General features: G+C 46.3%; 1 protein-coding gene across 1 annotated transcript in view; it reads right to left on the bottom strand.

The window, feature by feature from the left end:
* Positions 1–23,884, bottom strand: part of LOXHD1 (lipoxygenase homology domains 1) — a 260,830-nt gene that overhangs the window by 220,586 nt on the left and 16,360 nt on the right. The window contains exons 2-3 of the mRNA XM_038744101.1: positions 19,879–19,993; positions 412–492 (exon numbers count right to left, since the gene is read on the bottom strand). Coding sequence (XP_038600029.1) covers positions 412–492; positions 19,879–19,993 — 196 coding nt within the window. The remainder of the gene's footprint in view (positions 1–411; positions 493–19,878; positions 19,994–23,884) is intronic.

The raw sequence follows: 23,884 nt of genomic DNA, 5'->3' as shown, positions 1-23,884 counted from the left end.
CCAGAGCGCTGTACAAAGAACTTGGGAGAATTCAATACATTAGCAGCAGGGAAGCAGTGAAGCCTAATAGGAAACAGTGTGGCCTAGTGGATAGAGAATGGATCTAGGAGTCAGAAGGATATGGGTCCTTATCCTGGCTCTGCCACTTGTCTGCTGTATGATCTTGGAAAAGTCACTTAACTTCTCTGTTCCTCAGTTACCTCATCTGTAAAATGGGAATTAAGACACTGAGTCCCATGTGGGACATGGACCATGTTCAACCTGATTATCTTGCATCTACTTCAGCACTTAGTTCAGTGTCTGCACATAGTAAGAGCTTAACAAATACCATTAAAAAAAAATAGAGTTGGTAGATGCATTCTCTGCTCTTGAGGAGCTTACAAGCAACAGAAATACCCCACAGCTCCTCACCTGATCTTGTAGATTGGTCCTACATTGTTGGTTTTTACCCGAAACACATCCGTGTTGCATCTCTCAAAGGCAGATTCGCTCCTGAAATATGTGGGAGCCAGAGGCGTGTTAGCACCACAATAATTCTAGAACAGAAGCCCCCTTCCTCATTGTCATTCACCAAAACTCTCCCTTTGGATCCTTCTTCTTACCCCACCCCCACCCCCCCTTCCCCTACCAGTCCCGAGAAGAGCTGTGAAGCTCCTGGTGTACAAGAATTCTATTTCGCTCAGTATCTGGGGCAATGGAGGCTGCCAATTTGGGGTCTTTTTTCAAAATATCATTAGCCTTCTTTTGTCTTGGTGGGACTGACAGCTTCTTCTCAGGCTACCCAGGTTCACATCTGGGGAACAGTGTAATGGATACCCCAAGGGAGTGCAGCTCTTGGAAGTATCACCTCCAACACACAGCAGAGTAATTCCACTGAAAAGGAAGCAAAGGTCCTCATGGTAGGGACTGGGGAGGAACTAGGGGAGTGAAGGAAGGACACTGCAGTTTTGCCATTTTGTAAATGCCATGGAGAGACAAGGAAAGGTAGTCAAGGTGCTCAGCAGCGAACAATGTTCCCATCCCATGAAGACTTGGGTTGGCAAATCCTCTCCTCTTGGTCTTAAAGGGACCCAAGCCAATCCTCACAAATGTGCCTAGTTCTGTCCAAATCTGAAATTCTGAACTGTAAGTCAATGCATTTCCCTTGTGCAGCATTTCCTTCATTAGATTCTAAGCCTCTTGAGGGCAGGGGCCGTTGCTCTCAATTGCATTCCCCCAAGATCTCTGTGCAGTGCCCCGCACACAGTAGATGCTTAATAAATGCTGTTGAGTGACTTGTCTTGATTCTCTGTGAAAAGCCTAGAAACCCAGTCCAGAGCCTCCCCATAGATGGAGTCTGTGGCAAGTGTCATCCCCGTTTTCTACTTAGTTTGGGCCCTGCCACCAAGATTAGAAGACCAACCATAGCCATGACTCTAAGTGGCATCACTTAGGTGGCTGGGGGAGCCCTGACTTCTGACCATTCCAGAGGAGGGCCTTGTTTCCTGAGGTAGTCAGCCTGCTCAGCCTGGAAGTCATCCTGGTAACCAATAAGCCTCTCCCCCGCGGACCTCTTCTGCTCCTCCCCAACTCCCCCAAAGGTGAGTATCCATTCTGTCTCCCAGATCAGGCATCAAGAAATGACCAGCAACCATCCCAAACTCCTGAAGAAAAAAATCCCAAAAAACTTCAGACTACTAACATCAACCTAATCCCTCTACCTCCATCTCGTCTATCTCTCTGCCAACCCCTCACCCACACCCACTCCATGGCCTGGGACTCCCTCCCCTTTCATAACCAACTGACCACCACTCCCTCCCACCCCTTTAAAGCTTTATTAAAAGTCCATCTCCTCCAAGAAGCCTTCCCCAACTAAGCCCTCATTTCTCTATTCCTTCTCTTCTGCATTGTCCTTGCTCTCAGATGTATACAATTTGTTCACCCCACCCTCAGCCCCAGAGCACTAACATATACATCCATAATTTATTTTAATGTCTGTCTCCGGCTCTGCATTGTAAGCTCCTTTGTGGGTAGGAACTGTGCCTACCAACTCTGTTATATTGTACTCTCCCAATCACTTAGTATAGTGTTCTTCACACAGGAAAATCCCAATAAATATGATTGATTGATTCTTATGTGTGACATCAAGGAGGAATGTTGGAGGAAGAGCCTCCTTTCCCCCAAGCCTTTCTAACATAGGCAGGTGGAGCTGAAACAGAAAGTTATGGGTAGTTCTTCTAAAGGCCTGTTTCTCTTTCAATTCACAAACCTGGCACTCATTAACCTTTATAATGATGCTGGGTGATTTGAAAGTTCCAGAGCCATCCCTCCTACAAGGAGCTCGAAGCATTACATTTTTCATGCTCTGTTCCGCCTGACACTAATTTTTCCCCAATGATCAGAAAACAAGTAGGTGCCTGCTCAGTGTGAGCATTCTTGCTTTCTCCTACAGTCATTCAGGTTCCCCTGGTTTTGCTTTACTTCCTATTTGCCCTTAGGTGGTTGGAATTTTTCCTACTGATTCTTCCCCATCTCTCCACCTCCACGTTCATTCTGCAATTTTTTCTTTTCACTAGGCCAGATTCCCCTGATGTGTTCGCTACTGCCACGCCACAACATAAGACTTCCACAACATAAATGACACCATTACTGGATCAGTCTATCCAATCCAATATTCTTCCCTCATAGAGGCAATGAGGATGCTTGGGTGAATGGAGATCAGAAAACTTTTTAGAATGACCTGGCTGGGCATGCAAATCTGCAAATTGCTCGAGGACTGTGTTGGGAAAAGGATGGTTGTACTTTTGTTCAGCTCCTCCTCGCGTTCCACGAGGCACTGGGGAGGAGGCTTGGATCTCTGAACAACAAGTGGCAGCCAACAGGGACACAGCTCCACAGCAGCTGAGGAGAAGGGCCATCTTGGGAGATGAGGAGGTGAGGCAGGGTGGATCTGACAAAATGAGCCACAGTGGAGGTGCCATAGAGACCAAAACAGCTAACCTAGGCGGGGGGGCAGAAGGGGAAGCGGGGCCAGGCCTGAGGCTGTGGGCCGTACCAGAGCTGAGGACGCTTCCTTGCCCAGGAGTCAGCAGCTCCACAAGCTGGCCTTTTATTTAAGTACTTACTATGTGCCAGACACTGTATTAAGAGCCGGTGTGGATACAAGCAAATCAGGTTGAACACAGTCCCTGTCACATGTGGAGCTCAGTCTAAAACCCCATTTTAAAGATGAGGTCACTGAAGCACACACAAGTGAAGTGACTTACCCAAGGTCACACAACAGACAAGTGGCAGAGCTGGGATTAGGACCCAGGCCCTTCTGATTCCCAGACCCGTGCTCTATCCACCACGCCATGCTGTTTCCCATGCTGTTTGCTCCAGTGGCCTTTGTTCCATCCCTCTGGAAACTGGGAGCCTGGATTAAGACTGAAAATGCTAATGTTGTTTCCCAAATGCCCACTTCCCCTCCAGCAAGTAGTTGAGCTGTTGCAGGGGGAGAATCTGCCTCACTGTTTCAGAGAAGCAGCGTGGCCTATTGGAAAGAGCACTGGCCTGGAGTTGGAGGATCTGGCTTCTAATCCCGGTTCTGCCACTTGTCTGCTGTGTGACCTTGAGCAAGTTATTGCACTTTCCTGTACCTCAGTTTCCTCATGTAAAATGGGGATTAAATCCTACTCCCTCCCACCTAGACTGTGAGCCTGTGGAATAGGGACTGTGTCCAAAACCAATAACCTTGTATCTACCACAGTACTTGGCACTTAGTAAGCACTTACTAAATACCTAAATTATTATTATTATTGTTTTCTAGTGCTAGCAAAAGGCTAAGAAATGAGGGCAAGAAAGGCAAAGGACAGCAGGGTTTTGGATGGATGAGAAGCAGCGAGGTCTAGATGATAGAGCCCAGGCCTGGGAATCAGAAGGGCCTGGGTTTTAATCCTAAATTTTTGGGCAAGTAATAATAATAATAATAATAATAATAATAATGGCATTTATTAAGCACTTGCTATGTGCAGAGCACTGTTCTAAGCACTGGGGAGGTTACAAGGTGATCAGGTTGTCCCACGGGGGACTCACAGTCATAATCTCCATTTTAAAGATGAGGTAACTGAGGCTCAGAGAAGTTAAGTGACTTGCCCAATGTCACACAGCAGACATGTGGTGGAGCTGGGGTGCCACCATTAATTAATTAATTAATTACCCTGGTGCTTAGAACAGTGCCTGGCACATAGTAAGCGCTCAACAAATACCGTCATTATTATGAATATCTTGTTGCCAACTTGTACTTCCCAAGCGCTTAGTACAGTGCTCTGCACACAGTAAGCGCTCAATAAATACGATTGATTGATTGATTGGTTGATTAATCCCCATTTTACAGATGAGGTAACTGAGGCACAGAGAAGTTAAGTGACTTGCCCAAGGTCACACAGCTGACAACTAGAGCTGGGATTTGAACCCATGACCTCTGATTCCAAAGCCTGTGCTCTTTTCCACTGAGCCACACTGCTTCTCTGTGCTTCTCTAAGTACAATACAGTAGAGTTGGGAGATGTGATCCCTGCCTTTAATGAACTTAAGTTGGGGAGAGGAGACTTTGAAATCAGTGACAGTAAATTCCTGCTGTGGGAAGCCACGGAGTATAAGGATGTGTACTTAACTGCTGTAGGGGTTGGGGGTGAAACGACTTTCTTATCTGAAAAATGGAGAGCCCAGGGCAAGGCCCAGAGTGTGGTGAGAAATTATTCACTGAAAGAACCTCCAGTCCTAGGAACAGAGAAAGGACTCCAGAGAGAAAAGGTGAGAGGAAACGGTCTTTTAGTATCCATTTGCCCGCTCACAAAGAGTCTTTCCGGCTACAGGGGTCCGGGTCACACCCCAACATCCCCCTCCTGGAAAGATGGTATGAGAACCTCATCGCTCTCTTCCAGCTGCTTCACAAACTCTCCAGCTACTGACTTGAGACCAACTTAGCGCACTGAACGTGGCTAATGGAAACTCTTTGGCTGCGGCTCGCCGGAAAAGCCGGGGCCAGAAAGTAAAAATGTTCCGGCAGGCCGCCTGTGTTAATACATTCCCAAACCCCACTGAGACCCTAAAACCAACAAGCTGTCAGGGAAGAAAGGTTCTCATTTCTGCCTGCAGAGATGGGAGAGGCAGGAGAATTTACAAGCTTAGAATCCGCAGGCAATTCCCATCTCCCCTGATGCCTGTCACTATGGTGTCCAACCTCTCAGGCAGAAAAATGATTGGACTCTAAACCTTGCAGCTTGGCTTACTGGAAAGAATATGGGCCTGGGAGCCAGAGGACCTGGGTTCTAATCCTGACTCCACCACTTGCCAGGCACTGCACTAAGTGCTGCGGTAGATTATAATTATTATTATGGTATTTGATAAGTGCTTACTGTGTGCCAAGCACTGTTTTAAGCTTTGGGGTGGATACAAGGTTATCAGTTTGGACAGTTACCAGTCTGGCTCACAGTCTCAGTCTCCATTTTATAGATGAGATAACTAAGGCACAGAGAAGTTAAGTGACTTGTCCAAGGTCACACAGCACAACTGCCAATGGCTATCCATCCGCCCCTGCATCAGACAGAAATTCCTTACCATTGGCTTTAAAGCACTCCATCAGCTCTGCCCATTCTACCTCACCTTACTGAGCTACTGCAGCCCAGCCCGCACACTACGCTCCTCTAGAGCCAGCTTACTCACTGTGCCCTGATCTAATCTATCTTGCTGCCAGCCCCTTTCCCACATCCTCCTCCTATCCTGGAACTCCCTCCATATCCACCAGACCACCACTCTCTCCACCCTCAAAGCATTATTAAGGTGTCACATCTCCTCCAAGAGGCCTTCTCCGATTACGCCCTCTTCTCCACTCCCTCTCGCTTCTGCATCAGTCTCTGCACTTGGATCTGTGATCTCTGGACTCATCCCACCCAACTCCACGGCATGTATTATAAATTCCTTATTCAATCCTATTAATGTCTGTCTCCCCCTCTAGACTGCAAGTTTGTTATGGGCAGGGGATGCATCTGCTAATTCTGTTGTATTATACTCTCCCAAGCACTTAGTAGAGTGCTCTGCATATAGTAAGTGCCCAATAAATATCATTGACACCCAGATCTACATCTCTGCCCCTGCTCTCTCCCCCTCTCTCCAGGCTCGCATCTCCTCCTGCCTTCAGGACATCTCCATTTGGATGTCTGCCCGCCACCTAAAGCTCAACATGTCGAAGACTGAACTCCTTGTCTTCCCTCCCAAACCTTGCCCTCTCCCTGACTTTCCCATCTCTGTTGACGGCACTACCATCCTTCCCGTCTCACAAGCCCGCAACCTTGGTGTCATCCTCGACTCTGCTCTCTCATTCACCCCTCACATCCAAGCCGTGACCAAAACCTGCCCGTCTCAGCTCCACAACATTGCCAAGATCCGCCCTTTCCTCTCCATCCCAACCGCTACCCTGCTCATTCAAGCTCTCATCCTATCCCGTCTGGACTACTGCATCAGCCTTCTCTCTGATCTCCCATCCTCGTGTCTCTCTCCACTTCAATCCATACTTCATGCTGCTGCCCGGATTATCTTTGTCCAGAAACGCTCTGGGCATATCACTCCCCTCCTCAAAAATCTCCAGTGGCTACCAATCAATCTGCACATCAGGCAGAAACTCCTCACCCTGGGCTTCAAGGCTCTCCATCACCTCTCCCCCTCCTACCTCGCCTCCCTTCTCTCCTTCTACAGCCCAGGCCGCACCCTCCGCTCCTCCACCACTGATCTCCTTACCGTACCTCGCTCTCGTCTGTCCCGCCATCGACCCCCGGCCCACGTCATCCCCCGGGCCTGGAATGCCCTCCCTCTGCCCATCCGTCAAGCTAGCTCTCTTCCTCCCTTCAAGGCCCTGCTGAGAGCTCACCTTCTCCAGGAGGCCTTCCCAGACTGAGCCCCTTCCTTCCTCTCCCCATCGTCCCCCTCTCCATCCCCCCCATCTTACCTCCTTCCCTTCCCCACAGCACCTGTATATATGTATATATGTTTGTACATATTTTTTACTCTATTTATTTATTTATTTATTTTATTTGTCCATATCTATTCTATTTATTTTATTTTGTTAGTATGTTTGGTTTTGTTCTCTGTCTCCCCCTTTTTAGACTGTGAGCCCACTGTTGGGTAGGGACTGTCTCTATATGTTGCCAATTTTTACTTCCCAAGCGCTTAGTACAGTGCTCTACACATAGTAAGCGCTCAATAAATACAATTGATGATGATGATTGACTGACTGATTGTTAAGAAGGAAGGCCACCCCTCTCTTGTCCCTGCACCACTGACCCAGCAGCAAGTGGAGTGGGAAAGTATTGGAAAAGATCTTGCCCTTGGGTTGTCCTTCCCCTGAGCTCTGGACCTTTTGCTGATGCCAGTGTCCTTAATAGAGGAGTCCATTGGGTTCCATCCACCTCAATCCTGCCCTTCCTTTGTCCAAACTGGTTTCGGAGCTTCTTAAGGTCAGCCCAGGGGCAAAGCACCAGGCCTAATCCATCCTGCAGCCACCCTGATCCCAGGTCCTAGGGCTCCTGGGAGACTGCATCAAAAGAGGAGTTGGCCAGGGATTTGGATCCACTCAGGTGGACTGGGATTCCCAGACTAAGCCTGAACCCCCAGCTCTTCCCTGACTCAATCAATCAATTGATTGATTGTAGACTTTAAGCTCATTATGGGCAGGGAGTGTGACTGCTAATTCAGTTGTATTGTATTCTCCCAAGTGTTCAGTACAATGCTTCCCACATGGTAAGTGCTAAATAAATACCTCTGGTTGATTGACTGTTTTTTAATCAGTGGTAATATTGATTAAGAAAGCAAAGAGGGGCCCTGGCCCCAGCTCAGGACTTTATGGTCCAGCTCAGAAAGTGCTTTGCACATAGTAAGCGCTTAACAAATGCCATCATCATCATCATCAACTAGCTACCCAGGGCCTGGCCAGGGGCAGGTGTCTCAAAGCCCCAGAATTCCTGGAGGGAGGTAGGCACAAAGCCCAGCAATCATGGTGCTCCCAGCCCCACCCATATCCAAGCATTTTTCATTAATAGCCCATAAGATGTACCAGAGGGGCCCAAAACCCTTCAGTCCAGTTCTGCTCTGGCTGAAATCTCTCTCCACCTGGAACCTGGACATAGTGGGTGGAATACAGGCCTGGGAGCCAGAGGGACCTGGGTTCTAAACCCGGCTCCGTCACTTGTCTGCTATGTGACCATGGGCAAGTCACTAAACTTCTTTGTGCCTCAGTTCTGTCTCTGTAAAATGAGGATTGAGACCGTTAGCTCTATGTGGGACAGGGACTATGTCAATCAATCAATCAATCAATCAATCGTATTTATTGAGCGCTTACTATGTGCAGAGCACTGTACTAAGCGCTTGGGAAGTACAAATTGGCATCACATAGAGACAGTCCCTACCCAACAGTGGGCTCACAGTCTAAAAGGGGGAGACAGAGAACAGAACCAAACATACCAACAAAATAAAATAAGTAGGATAGAAATGTACAAGTAAAATAAATAAATGAATAAATAAATAGAGTAATAAATATGTACAACCATATATACATATATACAGGTGCTGTGGGGAAGGGAAGGAGGTAAGACGGGGGGATGGAGAGGGGGACGAGGGGGAGAGGAAAGAAGGGGCTCAGTCTGGGAAGGCCTCCTGGAGGAGGTGAGCTCTCAGCAGGGCCTTGAAGGGAGGAAGAGAGCTAGCTTGGCGGATGGGCAGAGGGAGGGCATTCCAGGCCCGGGGGATGACGTGGGCCGGGGGTCGATGGCGGGACAGGCGAGAGCGAGGTACAGTGAGGAGATTAGTGGTGGAGGAGCGGAGGGTGCGGGCTGGGCAGTAGAAGGAGAGAAGGGAGGTGAGGTAGGAGGGGGCGAGGTGATGGAGAGCCTTGAAGCCCAGGGTGAGGAGTTTCTGCTTGATGCGCAGATTGATCGGTAGCCATTGGAGGTTTTTGAGGAGGGGAGTAATATGTCCAGAGCGTTTCTGGACAAAGATAATCCGGGCAGCAGCATGAAGTATGGATTGAAGTGGAGAGAGACACGAGGATGGGAGATCAGAGAGAAAGCTAGTGCAGTAGTCCAGACGGGATAGGATGAGAGCTTGAATGAGCAGGGTAGCGGTTTGGATGGAGAGGAAAGGGCGGATCTTGGCAATGTTGCGGAGCTGAGACCAGCAGGTTTTGGTGACGGCTTGGATGTGTGGGGTGAATGAGAGACCGGAGTCGAGGATGACACCAAGGTTGCGGGCTTGTGAGACGGGAAGGATGGTAGTGCCGTCAACAGAGATGGGAAAGTCAGGGAGAGGACAAGGTTTGGGAGGGAAGACAAGGAGCTCAGTCTTCGACATGTTGAGCTTTAGGTGGCGGGCGGACATCCAGATGGAGATGTCCTGAAGGCAGGAGGAGATGCGAGCCTGGAGGGAGGGGGAGAGAGCAGGGGCAGAGATGTAGATCTGGGTGTCATCAGCGTAGAGATGATAGTTGAAGCCGTGGGAGCGAATGAGGTCACCAAGGGAGTGAGTGTATATTGAGAACAGAAGGGGACCAAGCACTGAACCTTGGGGAACCCCCACAGTGAGAGGATGGCCCAATTATCTCCAATCTACCCCAGCACTTAGAAAAATACTTGGCACATAAGTGCTTAACAAATACCACAGTTATTATTATTATTATTATTATTATTATTATTATTATTATTATTACATGTCTGTGAGAGCCAGAGGAGCTCTGGGCTCAAACCCTCAAAATCATCATGTGGACCTCATGGTAGTTCTCCGACAGAACTGCCCCGCTGTCACTCAGCCATGGATCGTCCTCTAAATACTTTTCTTTTTCTTTTTTATGGTATTTGTTAAGTGCTTACTTCACACATAGTAAGCGCTAAATAAATGCCATCATTATTATTATTATTACTATGTGTCAAATACCATTCTAAGCACTGGGATAGGTACACTTTAATTAAGCTGGACACAGTCCCTGTCCTACATGGAACTCACGGTGTAAGTAGAAGGGAAAACAGGTATTGAATTCCCATTTTGCAATTGAGGAAACTAAGGCTCAGAGAAGTGACTTGCCCAAATTCACATATCGAACAAGTGGAAGAGACAGGATTAGAACCCAGCTCCTCTGCCACCCAGGCCCAGGCTTTTCCGCCAGGCCACACTGCTTCTCTAAATCATCGTTGTCTCCCAGTAGAGCCAGCTTCTTTGAGGTACCTACACTGGCTGTACCTTAGCAGCGAGGAGATGGGGAGTGGTGATTGTGTGCTTGCTCCAAAGTAGTGTGGAGGGGACCAGTCTCATCAGAGCCTGGAATTGCCTCCAGGATGGTGCCAGCAAGGGCCCTGAGAAAGTCAGGAAGAGTGGAATGGTTTGAACCCTGTAGTCGCGTCTTCGCAACTAAGAAGTCACTTGTGCTCTGATCAATCAGTGGTATTTACTGAGAGCTTACAATGTGCAGAGCACAGTACTAAGCCCTTGGGAGAGTCTAATACAACAGAATTATCAGACACATTCCCTGCCCATAACAAGCTTACAGTTTAAAGGGGGAGACAGGACACTGATATGAATAAATAAATTATAAGATATAATTCAATGCTATGCATAGAAGTGCTGTGGGGATAGGGGTGGAGTGAATACCAAATGCCCAATGGTCACAGATCCAAGTGCAGAGATCGATGTAGGAGAGAGCTTGAGCCGAAGATGAGGGCATAATCAGGGAAGGCCTCATGGAGGAGATGTCAATGTAATAATGCTTTGAAGGTGGAGAGAGTGGTGGGGTGGGATATATGGAGGAGGAAGGAGTTCTAGGCTAGGGGGAGGACTTGGAAAAGGAGTCGGCAGCAAGATAAATGAGATCAGGAAGCAGCGTGGCACAGTGGAAAGAGCCTGGGCTTGGGAGTCAGAGGTCATGGGTTCTAATCCCGGCTCCACCACTTCTCAGCTGTGTGACTTTGGGCAAGTCACTTAACTTCTTTGTGCCTCAGTTACCTCATCTTTAAAATGGGGATTAAGACTGTGAGCCCCATGTGGGACAATCTGATCACCTTGTATCCCCCCCACCCCCACAGTGCTTAGACCAGTGCCTTGCACATAGTAAGTGCTTAACAAATGCCATCATTATTATTATTATTATCGGGGCTCAGTAAGCAAGCTGGTGCTAGAGGAGCAGAGTGTGAGTGCTGGGCTGTAGTAGACGATCAGTGAGGTAGGTAGGGTGGGGTGAGCCGATTGAGTGCTGTAAAGACAATGGAAAGAAGTTTCCGTTTGATGCAGGGGTGGATGGGCAGTCATTGAAGTTTCTTGAAGAGTGGGGAGACATGGACTGAGCAGTTTTGTTGATAAATAATCCATGCAGCAGAGTGAAGTATGGGCTGGATGGGAAGAGACAAGAGGCCAGAAGGTCAGCGAGGAGGCAGATGCAGTAGTCAAGGAGTGATAGAAGAAGTGTTAGAGAAGCAGCGTGGCTCAGTGGAAAGAGCATGGGCTTTGGAGTCAGAGGTCATGAGTTCAAATCCTGGCTCTGCCAATTGTCAGCTTTGTGACTTTGGGCAAGTCATATAACTTCTCTGTGCCTCAGTTACCTCATTGTAAAATGGGGATTAAGACTGTGAGCCACCCACGGGACAACCTAATCACCTTGTTACCTCCCCAGCTCTTAGAACAGTGCTTTGCACATGGTAAGTGTTTAATAAATGCCATTATTATTAATATTATTACCAGCATGGTAGCTCCAGCCACAGTCTCCCCAGCTGAACGGGACTGCAAATAAGAATAACTGTGTATTTTTAAAGTGTTTATTACTTGCCAAACACTGTACAAAGCTTTGGGGCAGATACAAGATAATCAGGTCCCATAGCATCCCCATCCCACATGGGGCTCACAGTCTAAGTGGGAGGTATTGAATCCCTACTTTGCAGGTGAAGAAACTGAGGCACAGAGAAATTAAGTGACTTGCCCCAAGTCAGATGGTAGTCAAATGTTGGAGTGCAATTGGAACCCAGGTCCTCTGAGTCTCAGGCTTATGCTCTTCCCACGCTTTTTCACTAGGCAAACATTTCCACTACGATGCTCAGTGCTTGCAGCCGCACTTTCAGCAGGCTGGCACTGCCCGAAAGTTGAGAATGGTATTTTAAAGCTCTAAGAAAGAAATTGTTTTCGATCAAAATATGAGTCCACAGCATCTCTCTGACCCCTCCTTCCTCAGTGGTAGCAGGATGTAGAACAAGAGAAATCATCCATAATAACAGGTCTTATCTAAGATGTTCCAGAGAAACTTCCTTTCTGAAAACAAAATACTCATAAACCCAGATATCCCTGCTCCCTCCTGGTCCTGTAGTCAGTTATGCAATTGTCATTATCTTGGTAAAGGCTTTTTCTTTTAGACCATGGCCAGAAAGAAGTCCTTCAAGATCGGGTAGTAAGATTTGCCAACTCAAAACTGCAGCATGTGAAGGGAAAAAGCACACCAAGTATCCCATCGTAAAATCCTGTTGACATTACAAGCCTCCCACGTTACTTACCTGGTTTCCCCTCACAAGGGGCTGTGCCCTCATCTTAACCCCAAGCCACAGTAATTGCTAAACCACTTTGAACAAAACACATGAATGTCGATCCAGTTTACCAGGACTGTGAATGGAAACTGAGGCCCATGTTAATTCTGGGAACTAGAGGGGACTGTTTCAGGAAAACCAGCCCCAGAGCATCAGAGGGAAGGTATTTGTCCCTGGGTTTAATTTGAGATAAAGCTTAAAGAGAATCGAAGTTCATGATTTCAGTCACAGTGTTTCGGTTAGCCGGCCCTAGACTGGGCAAATGAACAGATGTCTTCAATCATCTCTCATCTCCTCCAGATGCTTACAGGAAGGAGACGCCTTATGGGAGGAAGCAGAAAACAAGCAAAGGGGGATGTTATTTACTTGATGAGCGACCAGCTCACACAGAGGGAAGTCTCGACAGAAAAAATTAAATGAACTATTTAAGCAATCAATCAGTGGTATTTATTGTGTTTAGGTGGACCAAGGAAATATTAGGACCATCGAAAGAGTACTTGACTGTGTGTGTCCATCTTACGCGGTCTTTACAGATGCATATTTTATATAAAATAACTGTTCTATAGACCATGAAAATTTTGTTATTTAGCATTTGGAGAAATAGGTGCTGGTTAACCAAATCCCAACTAACTACAAGCCAGGGCTCATCCTGCGATTCATTTCTAAGAGCAATTTTGCATACTGTAGGCTAGTAGAAGAAGCAGCGTGGCTCAGTGGAAAGAGCACGGGCTTTGGAGGCAGAGGTCAGAGGTTCAAATCCCAGCTCTGCCAGTTGTCAGCTGTGTGACTTTGGGCAAGTCACTTAACTTCTCTGTGCCTCAGTTACCTCATCTGTAAAATGGGGATTAAGACTGTGAGTCCCCCGTGGGACAACCTGATCACCTTGTAACCTCCCCAGTGCTTAGAACAGTGCTGTCTCTATATGGTGCCAACTTGTACTTCCCAAGCGCTTAGTACAGTGCTCTGCACACAGTAAGTGCTCAATAAATACGATTGATTGATTGATTGCTTTGCACATAGTAAGTGCTTAATAAATGCCATCATTATTACTGTTAGTAGTAAAACCTTCTTAATTAGGTATGAAATACTAACAGAAGCCAGCTAGCCTCAAGAAACAAGTAGCAGACTTCAGTGAGGAGGAGGGGCTCACCGATCAACTGAAACTGGATATTTGTTATCCAGTGTTATTAAACACAGATATTTGGTGTGTGTTTGTGGATCAGTGGGGAGGATCAGTCTGGAAATCCATCCCCCTAAATGAGCAGCACATCTTCCTGAACTGGACAGGGCACAGCCTGCCAGGGCCAGGGATGTGGGTTTAAAACCCATTGCAGAATGCATATTCTCTGCTGCCTGAAGATGGATCAACCCCTTTGATGGTCTGGTGGTGTCTTCTACAAGGTTCCGATTGGACAAAAATGGGAGAACTGAGGGCCCTTGTGGGAATATTAAAAATGCTAATGGCTAGAATGTTCCATTGGAAAGGGTAAGACAATATAGTTTATATAAATGCACACACACACACATACAGTATACATTCACCGTCTGGAATTAGAAAACGATGAAATGAGAAAAATATAGCTCTGTCAGGAAGAAGGAATGTATTCCTTATAAATAAGGAATTTATTCTTAGAGAAATAACATGACCTCGTGGATTGAGCGCAGGCCTGGGATTCAAAAGGACCTTATTTCCAATCCTGGCTCTGCCACTTATCTGCTGTGTGACCTTGGGCAAGCCACTTAACTTCTCTGCCTCAGTTATCTCATCTGTAAAATGAAGAATAAAAAAAGTCTGTGAGCTTTATTTGGGACAGGGACTGTGTCCAACCTGACAACCTTGTATTTACCCCAGAGCTTAGTACAGTGCCTGGCATCTAGTAAGCAGTTAACAAATACCATTTAAAAAAATTGCCAAAACCTCCTGCCACCTTCCATACAGTCGAGAAGCTAATAAGTGGGCAAGGCCAACTTGCAGATATGGTTTGGGCAGCAGCCTTCAGCAGTCCTTTGTTCTCAGTGGAGTTGGGGAAAATGATGACTGAGATAACCTGCTCACTTGGGCAAGATTTAATTGTTCCTCCAGTCCCTTTGTGGGTCAATCTTAAGGGGAAGAGAGCTGCTGCCTTCTGAACAGAAGGTCACTACCCCTTCCCAGCAGGAGAAGGTTATGGAAGGGAAGAATCCTTGGCAATCACTCAGACACCATCCGAGCGGGGCAAAGGACTCCCATAGGAGAGGAGAAATGCCATTCCCTGCATTTTGGCTCAATCGAACAACAAATCTTCATCTGGCGAAGAGGAGATCTTGAACTAACCAGTTTCTGCCATTCACATTTCTGATGAGTCAGGTTGAACATTCATGTCTGTTTAGACCATTACCTCATGGAAGAGAAAAAAAAATGATAGAAACACATGATCTCTCATCTTTTTGTCACAAGCAGCTACCCACCTGGCAGCTACGGGAGCCCATGACGACAAGGGCTAAGATATCATGTATTTCTCCACCAGTACCCCAGCCCCAAACGGAAACTTTGAGCAAGCAGGTGACGAGGCTGATAGGTCTTCTGCCCACCGTGCGCAGCTCGTCAATACATTCCCCTCTGGGTTCTCTTCACTGGCGTGTGCGTGGGCCCAGAACACCATGCATGTGCAGTCATGTGATACCCCTGAATTCTCAACCTGGGTCTGGAAGATGCGTGAGATTCCATCCTTTTCCCATGTTGCAAAAACATGAGCCCGATTAACTAGAGGTGAGTGTTCCCTCATCTAGCAGGGAGAAAGAAGGATTGTAATTAAACCTTGTGCAGGACCAGTATACTGGGGAAACACAAGTACCACCTGCATCATTTCCCTCCCTTGGACAGGGGCTGATGTGACCAAGCAGAAGGAGGACCGGGCCACCAGGAGGATTTTCCATGAAGCATCAGGGACTCCTTTAAGATCCAAGAACTGTGTGCAAACACTCCTTATCTTGCTCAGCAAGTACTGACCCTTCTATTTCCAAGGGTGCATTTCAGCTGCTATTGGATTTCTTTCTCCTTAGAAGTTAAGGATCCCCTAGCACTTTGGACACTTCCTAAAGGGCTGTTCCAGCCACAGGATCCATATTCAAAGCCAACTACGGTGTTCTCCATACACAAATTATCCAGATAATCAAGGACCACAAATACAACTATCTGCGTATTTCAGCCCCAAAAATCCCAAACCCCATCTTGCTGAAATAACCAGCTATTTGTATATTTGAGGGTCTGAGCTTCTCAGGAGAAGCAGCATGGCTTAGTGAAAAGAGCCTGGACTTGGGAGTCAGAGGTCATGCGTTCTAATCCCGGCTCTGCCACTTGTCTGCTGTGTGACTTTGGGCAAGTCACTTGACTTCTCTGTGCCTCAGTTACCTCATCTGTAAATTGGGGATTAAGACTGTGAGCCCCACATGGGGCAACCTGATAACCTTGTATCTACCCCAGCGCTTAGAATAGTGTTTGGCACATAGTAAGTGCTTAACAAATGCCATAATTATTATTATTCAGGAGATCTGGGAGAGTGTAGCAACAGCAAATGTCTGCTGACTAACAATAATTTGAAGGAGAAAGGAGATCTTAGTGGAAAATCTTCTACCATGTCAAAACCTAATGTGTTCTGATGACTGTTTTGGCTAATGAGGGGCTGGGTTCTTAATAGCCTCTCTTGGGACCAATGCACGCCAACTCCAACATGGCAAAGAGGATGGAGATGTCATTCATCTTCTTTACCATTCTCATTTCATTCTCGTAACAGAATCCCATGTTTGAGCTGCTTCGAGAGAGTAAAATTTACAATCGGGCAGGTACCTCCTCCCTGTGCTGCAGAAACGGACAAAATGGTTAGTTATGATTGCCAGCCCTTCAGGCCTTCTTTCCACCACACGCGTTCCAATCTGGGGAAGCTACATTCTCCGAGTAGAAGAAGAGAGACGGAGCCTGTGGTGACCTAATTCTGCTCTCAGAAACGTTCAGAAATGTACAGAAACGTTCAGAAACATTTTATAACAGAAGGACTGGCTCTGCATTGCAGTGAATGAACAAAATACAACAATAGCAATCGAGTTCACACCTAGGGAGATGGGGGAAAGGAAGAGAAAGGAAGAGGGAATGAGGGGAAGGAGGGCAGGAGAAAGGGGAAGAGAGAGATATAAAAAGACAGAGACTTGCACTTCCCCACATCCCAGATATCAGGCTGAGTGCTCCTGGACTGTTGAGGCACCCTGAAAGGCAGCTCAGTTGGGAAATGTATGGGTCCTTAGGGTGACTCTACACCCCTACTGATGGGGAGTAGGAGCTTTCTCCTGCTTCTCTCTCCATCTCCCAGAAAGAGGAGCCCTCTAGACCCCATTCACCTCCCCACCCCAACATGCATCTACTGGCTGTGGACTCCAAAGGGTTTAGAAGAATGAAAAACCTCAAACCAAATAGGGAGCCAAGAGCTGGTGCTGTAGTCTGGGGAAAACTGTAGCTCAGGCCCGTGCTGACACTTGATGACCCTGCCCTATCCACAGCAACCAGGCCTCCTGAGGAAGATATTCCTCCCCTAGAGAAGCAGTGTGGCTTAGTGGAAAGAGCACAGGCTTGGGAGTCAGAGGTCGTGGGTTCTAATCCCAGCTCCGCCACTTGGCAGCTGTGTCACTTTGGGGAAGTCACTTAACTTCCCTGTTCCTCAGTTACCTCATCTGTAAAATGGGGATTAAGACTGTGAGCCCCATGTGGGACACCGATTATCTTCTATCTCCCCCAGTGCTTAGAACAGTGCTTGGCACATAGTAAGGGCTTAACAAATGCTATCATCATCATCCAAGGCAGCGTGGCCTATGGGAAGGAGCACAGTGCTGAGAGTCAGAGCACTGTGGGACAACCTGATCACCTTGTAACCTCCCCAGCGCTTAGAACAGTGCTTTGCACATAGTAAGTGCTTAATAAATGCCATCATTATTATTGTTCCAGTCCAGGCTCCCCCACTGGCCTGCGTGTGATTTTGAACAAGTCTCAACGTATCAGGGCCTCGGTTTCCTCATCTGACTGTGAGCCCTACGTAGGACAGGGACTGTTTCTAACCTAATAAACCTGCAGCTACTCCCACGCTTAGAACAGTGCTTGACACATAGTAAGTGGTTAATAAATACCATTAATTAATTAGGAGACTAAATACCTCTTTTAAACTGTAAGCCCCATGTGCGATAAGAACAGACAGATAATTACTCTTCCCCCCATTCAAAGCCTTATTGAAGGCACAGTTCCTCCAAGAGGCCTTCCTGACTAAGCCCTCCTTTCCTCTTCTCCCACTCCCTTCTGCATCACCTCAACTTCCTCCTTTTATTCATCCCCCTTCCCAGCCCCGTAGCACTTACGTACTTATCTGTAATTTATTTATTTATATTAATGCCTGTCACTCTCTAGACTGTAAACTCATGGTAGTCAAAGAATATGTCTGTTTATGTTATATTGTACTCTCCCAAGCACTTAGTACAGTGCTTTGCACACAGTGAGTGCTAAATAAATACGATTGAATAAATGAATGAATGACTGCATCTGATGGGATTATCTTGTATCTACCCCAGAGCTTAGCACAGAACGTGGCACATATCATTATTACTAGTAGTAGTATTATAATTATTAATATTATTCTTATTAAGAGCTTATTATGTGTCAAGTACTGCGCTAAGTACTGGGGTTAATACAAGTTAATCAGGTTGGACACAGTCCCTGTCTCACATGGGGCCTACAGTTAAGGAGGAGGAAGTAGGATTGACTCCCTATTTTACATATGAAGAAACTGAGGCCCAGAGAAGTTAAGTGACTTGCCCAAGGTCACACAGCTGTCGGGTGGCAGGGGTAGCAATGGAGTGTCAGTCCAACAGGGAGGAGGGGATTCAGACTCTCTAAACCCAACTTCACCTCCCTCCTACCTCCCTGTCTGGGCTCACAGAACCCCACTATGGCCCTAAGGACACACTCCTGCTGCTCACTTTCAAATGTGATTCTGTCATCGTCTAGACTGTAAGCCCGTGTGGGCAGGGATTGTCTCACTTTATTGCTGTATTGTACTTTCCAAGGGCTTAGTACAGTGCTCTGCACACAGTAGGGGCTCAATAAATACAATTGAATGAATCTGATCATTTTGGGGCCTGCTGTTCCACTTCTGGTCTGAGACAGGGTAGCCTGGTGGTCTCCCCCAGTGCCCAACAACCCTCGACCCTGTATCCTCCGCTGACCTTAACTGGCTCTCAATCCATCTCAGTATGACATAATGTAATGCCATCTCTAGGGGTGGTCTCCGGACTTGATTCAAACAATTCAGCTTCCTCCTGAGAAACCAATTCTGTGTATTGATGTCTGAGATGATTGCTCAGAGAAATTCATAGTTGCTTTTAGAACTATCCATACCCCTGCCGTTCCCAAAACTGCAGGTACAACTAAGGTAACTGCTGCCTTTCCTGCAACAGGCAAAGTCCAACTTCACCCTAAGAGACCTAGTCTTTGTCGGAGAAATCTGTGACAGTGGAGATGCTAAGAGATCGGAACTAGAGTCAGGGGTTTAAAACACATGAAAATTGGAAGGGAAGAAAGGGAAGAATGGGGAAAAGCTGACACTGGAATTGCATCAAGTGATAGCATTTATTGAGTACTCACTGGATGTAAAGCACTGAAATAAGTGCTTTAGAAGTGTGAAACAAAAAAAATGATATATCGCCTGTCCATAAAGAGTTTACATTCTAAACAGACATATACATATTTATAAACAGAATTGTCAAAAATAAATAACTGAATGCAAATACAAACATGCATAATTAGGTGCTGAGGATGGGTAAGAGTCTCCCCTCCTTCAAAGCCTTATTGAAGGCACATCTCCTCTGAGAAGCCTTCCCTGACTAAGCCCTACTTTCACATTGACTTTATCCCTTTATTCATCCCCTCTCCCAGCTCCACAGCACTTATGGACATATCAGTAATTTTATTTATTTCTATTAATGTCTGTCTCCCTCTCTAGACTGTAAACTCATTGTGGGCAGGGAATGGGTTTGTTATACTGTTATATTGTATTCTCCCAAGCACTTGGTACAGTTCTCTGCACACATTAAGAGCTCCATAAATACGATTGACTGACTGACTAAAAACAAAAGTGCTTGAGATTCGATGCTCGGAATGGTTTGAAACCTAACGGAACGTACTTCGGCCTTCCATTTACGCTGCGAAACAAACTGTGAATATACTACCACCAAAATCTGGAGGGCATTTCCAGGCAGGGGATTGGAAATAAAAAAAAAAAATCCCCTGACTCTGTACTCACTTGCTGGTGAGGTGGAGCTTGGGAGAAAGGCCATTTTCTCCAAAGATGGTGACGAAGACGTTAGCGTCAGTTCCGGCTCCCCGGACGTCCCCCGTCACGGTGACCACCTCGTACACTGGGAGATAAGAGCAGGAGGCAGGTCAGGAGACGGCAGGACTGACCTTTCATTTTTAACCCTCCAACTACCAGAGCTCCATGGAGGGGAATTACCTCCCTTCTAAGGCACCGCCCTCACCTCCAGATTCCCCAAGGGCTGCCCACAGCTCTCAAGCATAAGAGATCATCTATTCCCTGGTGGGGACTCAATCATTGCTGGAGAACAGAGATGTCACGTGGCTGACCCAGGAAATCAGTGGTGGAAGAAGAATTAAAGTGGAATTCTTGACCTTTCCCTTCTAGACTGCCGGTCAGCTGGCTATGGTTCCTGCACAACAATGGTTTCCAAGATGCCATTCCAAATCCCATCGATCCACAGTTCCCTCTGTTTCAAGACGTTGGATTTTCATATTCCATCAAAAAAATGCAAATATTAATTGGATTGTCTGTTGGCTGAAAGCAAAATACCACATAAAGTTTATTTTCTATAGAGTTTCACGTCCCTTAGATTAGAGAGACTTGGTCTAGGTAGTTAAAGTGGCGATTTGAATTATCTGTACCTTTCTGTTAATTTGCATATCCCTCCAGTTTTGTTGTGACTCTTTTTACCCTTAATAAAAAGGCCCCAAAAAGCTACATAATTCCTCTAAAACATCCTTTAAAAGGTTGCTGGGTAAACAATCTTTTCTAATCTGATTTTATATTCTCTTAAAACACTGGGTGATATAGATTAGACAGAGCAATGGTTTTTCCATTACCCAACATGGAAAAAAGAGAAAGTAACTCAAGCCATAAAATTGTGACCCTGGAAGTCAGAAACCAATGCTACCCATCCTTTATGCAGCACTAACGATTACACCAACTGCCAAATTCTTCATCTAAAGTTGGGAACAATCCCCATGTCACTTGGGAATGGAGCAACCCAGGCAGGAAATCCCAATCAGAGAATCAAAGCCCTGAAACTGACCTTAAGAGGTCATGTGAGCCAGGCCCCTGCCTCCAAACAGAACTTGCTCATTACATTAAGCTGGTGGATAATCTCCTTTCAATGAATGATTTCAGAATCAGTGTGCCTACAGTATTTACTGTGCTGTCTGCTGAGCACTGCATATCAGTCCACGGCATCACCATCGACAGCTTTTGCAGATTGCTGATGGTGTGCAGAAGATCGTATGAGGCTCTTGGTTAGGATTCATATGGACGAAGTAAAATTTATAATCCCTAACCTCGAAGAATTTACAATCTCATGAAAGAGACAGGAAAAGACACACAATAATGCTGCTATTGGTGGTAATGGGAGTTACCACAACTACACAAACATACAAAGACATGCAAAGCACAAGTAAGAGAATCCTAGAAATGTATATAAACAATTAAGGACATGAGGACATTAGAAGTGAAACTCAAAAAATCATGACTGTGCTGCCCATTTGAGGATATCTGTTCACCAGAAGGCTATTCCTGACTGTTCCTATGAGGAAGAGAAAAGAATCTGGGAATATGGGAATATGCACATAAAGGCCAGGTTTGGGTAGGGATTTTATAGGGATGGACTTTGGAAAGGGACAGGCTCCAAACAGTCCCAAAAGCCACCATCTGAGACCTATCCATCCTTGATCAGAAGAAACCCTGAGGTCTTTCCAAGATCTGGAAAGGTTGGAAGTCCAGTTCAGTGAGCCCCCAGTGCCACCCTAGAGTACACTCCATAGAGTAGGGGCATCTATGGATATACATAAATACTAAGTTACAACCAGAGGTATTGGAGAGGCAAGAGACAAGACGTTGGAGTGCCCATTCCACCTAACTGTTGTGGAGGATGGTTCAATCCCATTTTACAGATTGGTCTTGGGTAAAAATTCTACTCGGTCCTCCCAGTCCAAAACATAAACTCCTAGATCTCCAAGCCCTAATCTGTAACTGTCCAACAGGCAAATACAGTATATTTATCAGCTTAGGTTTCTCCCAAGTGATGGGCAAAATAAAATAAATCAAATCCATTTGCCCTTTCCCCAGATGAACGTTATCTGTCAAGCTAGAAGCATGGTAGGATTGTCCTGGGACCCCACAAGGGATCTGGATCTGTCTCAGGAGCCTGGGACCTTGAGGATATCCTCCTTCACTCTCCCTGTCTGTTATTTTTTGTTGTTGTAGTTGTTTTTAATGGCATTTGTTAAGAGCTTACTTTGGGGGTGGAAACAAGATCATCAGGTCAGACACATGGGACTCACAGTCCAAGTAGGTTGGAGAACAGGTATTGAATACCTATTTTTCAGTTGAAGAAACTAAGGCCCAGAGAAGTGAATTGACTTGCCCAAGGTCACACAGCAGGCAAGTGGTGGAGCCAGGAGTAGAACCCAAGTCCTCTGGCTCCCAGGCCCGTGCTTTATTCACTAAGCCACGCTGTTTCAGTTCTGGAGTCAGTCAGCAAAATTGGCAAGCACAGGAATTCTAGACTCTGAACCCAGGAATTTGCAGCATCTTTCCCTCTAGAGAGTTCAGTAAGAGAGATTCAGGCTCTTTTGTTTGGGTTCGTTTAAAGGTGGGAGTGTCCTGGCCAGAGAGAAGCAGATAGATTAACTGACCCCATCAGTGCCCTTCTAGCCCTCTGATGTCACCAGTTTTTTTATTTATTCCAAAACCGTAACGAGAACATTTCAGAAAGTGAAATAGGATATTTTTACCCAGGGCCCACCCTCGCCCCCTTCCCCTGGTTGCCTCTGAGACATTCCCTCTCCAGCCCCTGGCCTAGAGCCCCGTCCCCAGTGCTCTTTTTTCGGACCCCAGCTGGCGGGTTCATAAATCTGGCTACCAACCAAGAGCATCAGGCTAATTAGTCAATAGGGTCGACTGAACACTCAATAGGCAAAGAACCCAGTGCATAAAGAGAAGCAGCACAGTCTATTGTACCTATTGTATTCCCCCAAACACCTACTACTGTTCTCTGAACACACTAAGTGCTCAATAAATATAATAGATTGATTGATTGATTAATAGTTGTAATGTATTCATTTACATTAATAACTCTCTCCTTCTAGTCTGTAAGCCCATTGTGGGCAAGGGAACATGCCGACCACTTCTTTTATAGTGTACTCTCCCAAATGCTTAGTACAGTGCTCTGCACACAGTAAGCGCTCAGTAAATACGACTGATTGAGTGATTGATTGATTCTGCCTAAGGGGCAGGGACTGAGCCTGCATTATTTTGAGGCTCAGACAGAGGTGTTAGTCTCTAGCTATGGACTTCGGCTGAAATGCCAATTGGCATAAAGGAGTCCAAAGCAAAGGGCAAATATCCACTAGGGGTAACCAAAGTTAAGGCACAAACGGTCCAGTGCCAGAGAGATCACAAGGGCTGGGCAAGTCACCTTTTCTGAACAGAAAATTATGTTTATCGGATCCGGTGTCAAAGCTGAGTTCTTTTGGCGGGGCTAGATTAAATGGTATTATATCTGTTTTCCCCCCTTAATTCACCACTGTCATGAAAAATAATGATGTTATATGAGAACTAGGCCTGGGAGCAGAACAATTAATTGCTTTAAGTCAGCCATCACAACAAATTACATACCTAGAAGCCCCACTGTGAACACAAAAAAGAGGGCCGTCTGTCAAAACTACAGCAATTGTTTAATGAATCATGTTCCCCAAGATGAGGGTGTTAAGTGGTGTAAGAAATTATATACTGCAAACATGAGCCATCCCCTTGCATTGTCTGCCTCCGGCGCTTGCTTCTTTTGTGCTTCCGAGAGATAGCACCGGTGCCCGAGCTACAGCCAAATATGCACACAGCATCCTAGGACAAGGAAGGAAAAGCTCACAAGATGAACCAGCTAGATTGTTTTCTGGTTTTTTTTTTAAAGGAGCTATCAGGCCACCAAGCCGAGCTGCTAAATCTTCCACCTCCCTCTCAGAAA

Source organism: Tachyglossus aculeatus, chromosome 3 (assembly GCF_015852505.1).
Source record: "Tachyglossus aculeatus isolate mTacAcu1 chromosome 3, mTacAcu1.pri, whole genome shotgun sequence".
NCBI lineage: Eukaryota > Metazoa > Chordata > Mammalia > Monotremata > Tachyglossidae > Tachyglossus > Tachyglossus aculeatus.
Note: the sequence above shows the minus strand (reverse complement) of the source record. Positions and strands in the feature narration are given on the sequence as shown.